General features: G+C 52.6%; 1 protein-coding gene across 2 annotated transcripts in view; it reads right to left on the reverse strand.

Moving 5' to 3' along the window:
• Window positions 1–1091, reverse strand: part of PARP11 (poly(ADP-ribose) polymerase family member 11) — a 25673-nt gene extending 24582 nt beyond the window's left edge. For both annotated transcript variants that reach the window (XM_019544195.1, XM_019544194.1), the window contains exon 1: window positions 999–1091. In XM_019544195.1, coding sequence (XP_019399740.1) covers window positions 999–1058 — 60 coding nt within the window. In that variant the 5' untranslated portion in view covers window positions 1059–1091. The remainder of the gene's footprint in view (window positions 1–998) is intronic.
• Between the last annotated feature and the right edge of the window lie 27 nt (window positions 1092–1118).

Raw genomic sequence — 1118 nt, forward strand, 5'->3', positions numbered from 1 at the left:
TTTGACCCCAGTATTCTTTCCTGCCATGGCAGGGGGTCGGACTAGATGATCTGCTCAGGTCCCTTCCGACCCTAGAAACTATGAAACTATGAAGTTTGCAAGTTGCCAGGGTTCCTTTTCTCGCTCAGAGACCCAAGCCAGCACCTGGAACTTATTGAGGCAGCTGGTAATGCAAACAATAGAGGAGACATCAGGTACTGTCCCTCAGCCTGGAGTGGCAACTCTCACAACAGCACCTGAATCAGTCAAGGCAGCCTGGGCCTGTCTGAACATACATGGCAAACCCACTTCTTCATTTCTCTAGTTGCAAGCCAGCTGCAGCATAACAGCTGACCCTCAACTTGGGCCACCTCTCTCATGTCATGTGGGACAGGTGTCTGACTTGGACAGCTGACCCGCCACTCGCATAGCTATGGGCTGGGGAGAGCAGTGGCTATTCCTTATGCTTCTGCCCTGTGCACTCCAGTCTCATCTGCCTCACTTCTTGGCTTCTTGTGAGCTAAGGATCAAGTGTAGTCACTGCACTGGTCCAATCCCCAAGCCAAAATGGATTTAAACAGCAGCATATAGTGGAGAGTGCACCCCTGTTCAAATAAGGCCAGGACTCCTTAAGAGAGCCTCATAGTTAGCTTCCCACAGGCCAGTTTCCAGTGGGAGGATCTCAGTTACATCCCTACTTTATGGAAATATGGGACTCCTCCCTAGCTGGATCCTGCTGCCGCTGGCTGAGGGCAAGGGCTACATCTGAACCACAAGCTTCCCAGCCTGGGCCTGCTGGTAGGACACCTGCAGACTTGTTTGAAAGCATCTGAAGCCCCAGTGAGGACAAGTCCAGGGTGGAGGATTCTTGCCAGTTGCAGGGTCACATAGAGCGCACAAACAACACTTAATCTGAAGGATTCAGACCGGATCTAACCAATTTGACTTGGGACACGAAATTTTTTCCGAAAAAGAAATAGAAAAGTAAATAAAAATCTGCCACACAGCCAGGTCCTCACCCACCTCTGCTTCACACCACTGGGGTCCCAGGCCGGGCCCCTCTGCGCCCGCCGCCACATGGGCACAGCTGGGTCCTCCCTTTGGGAACCACTCCCGGGGAGAAGCCTATTTGGGGGCCG

Source organism: Crocodylus porosus, unplaced genomic scaffold, assembly GCF_001723895.1.
Source record: "Crocodylus porosus isolate Cpor-Errol unplaced genomic scaffold, CroPor_comp1, whole genome shotgun sequence".
NCBI classification, from domain to species: domain Eukaryota; kingdom Metazoa; phylum Chordata; order Crocodylia; family Crocodylidae; genus Crocodylus; species Crocodylus porosus.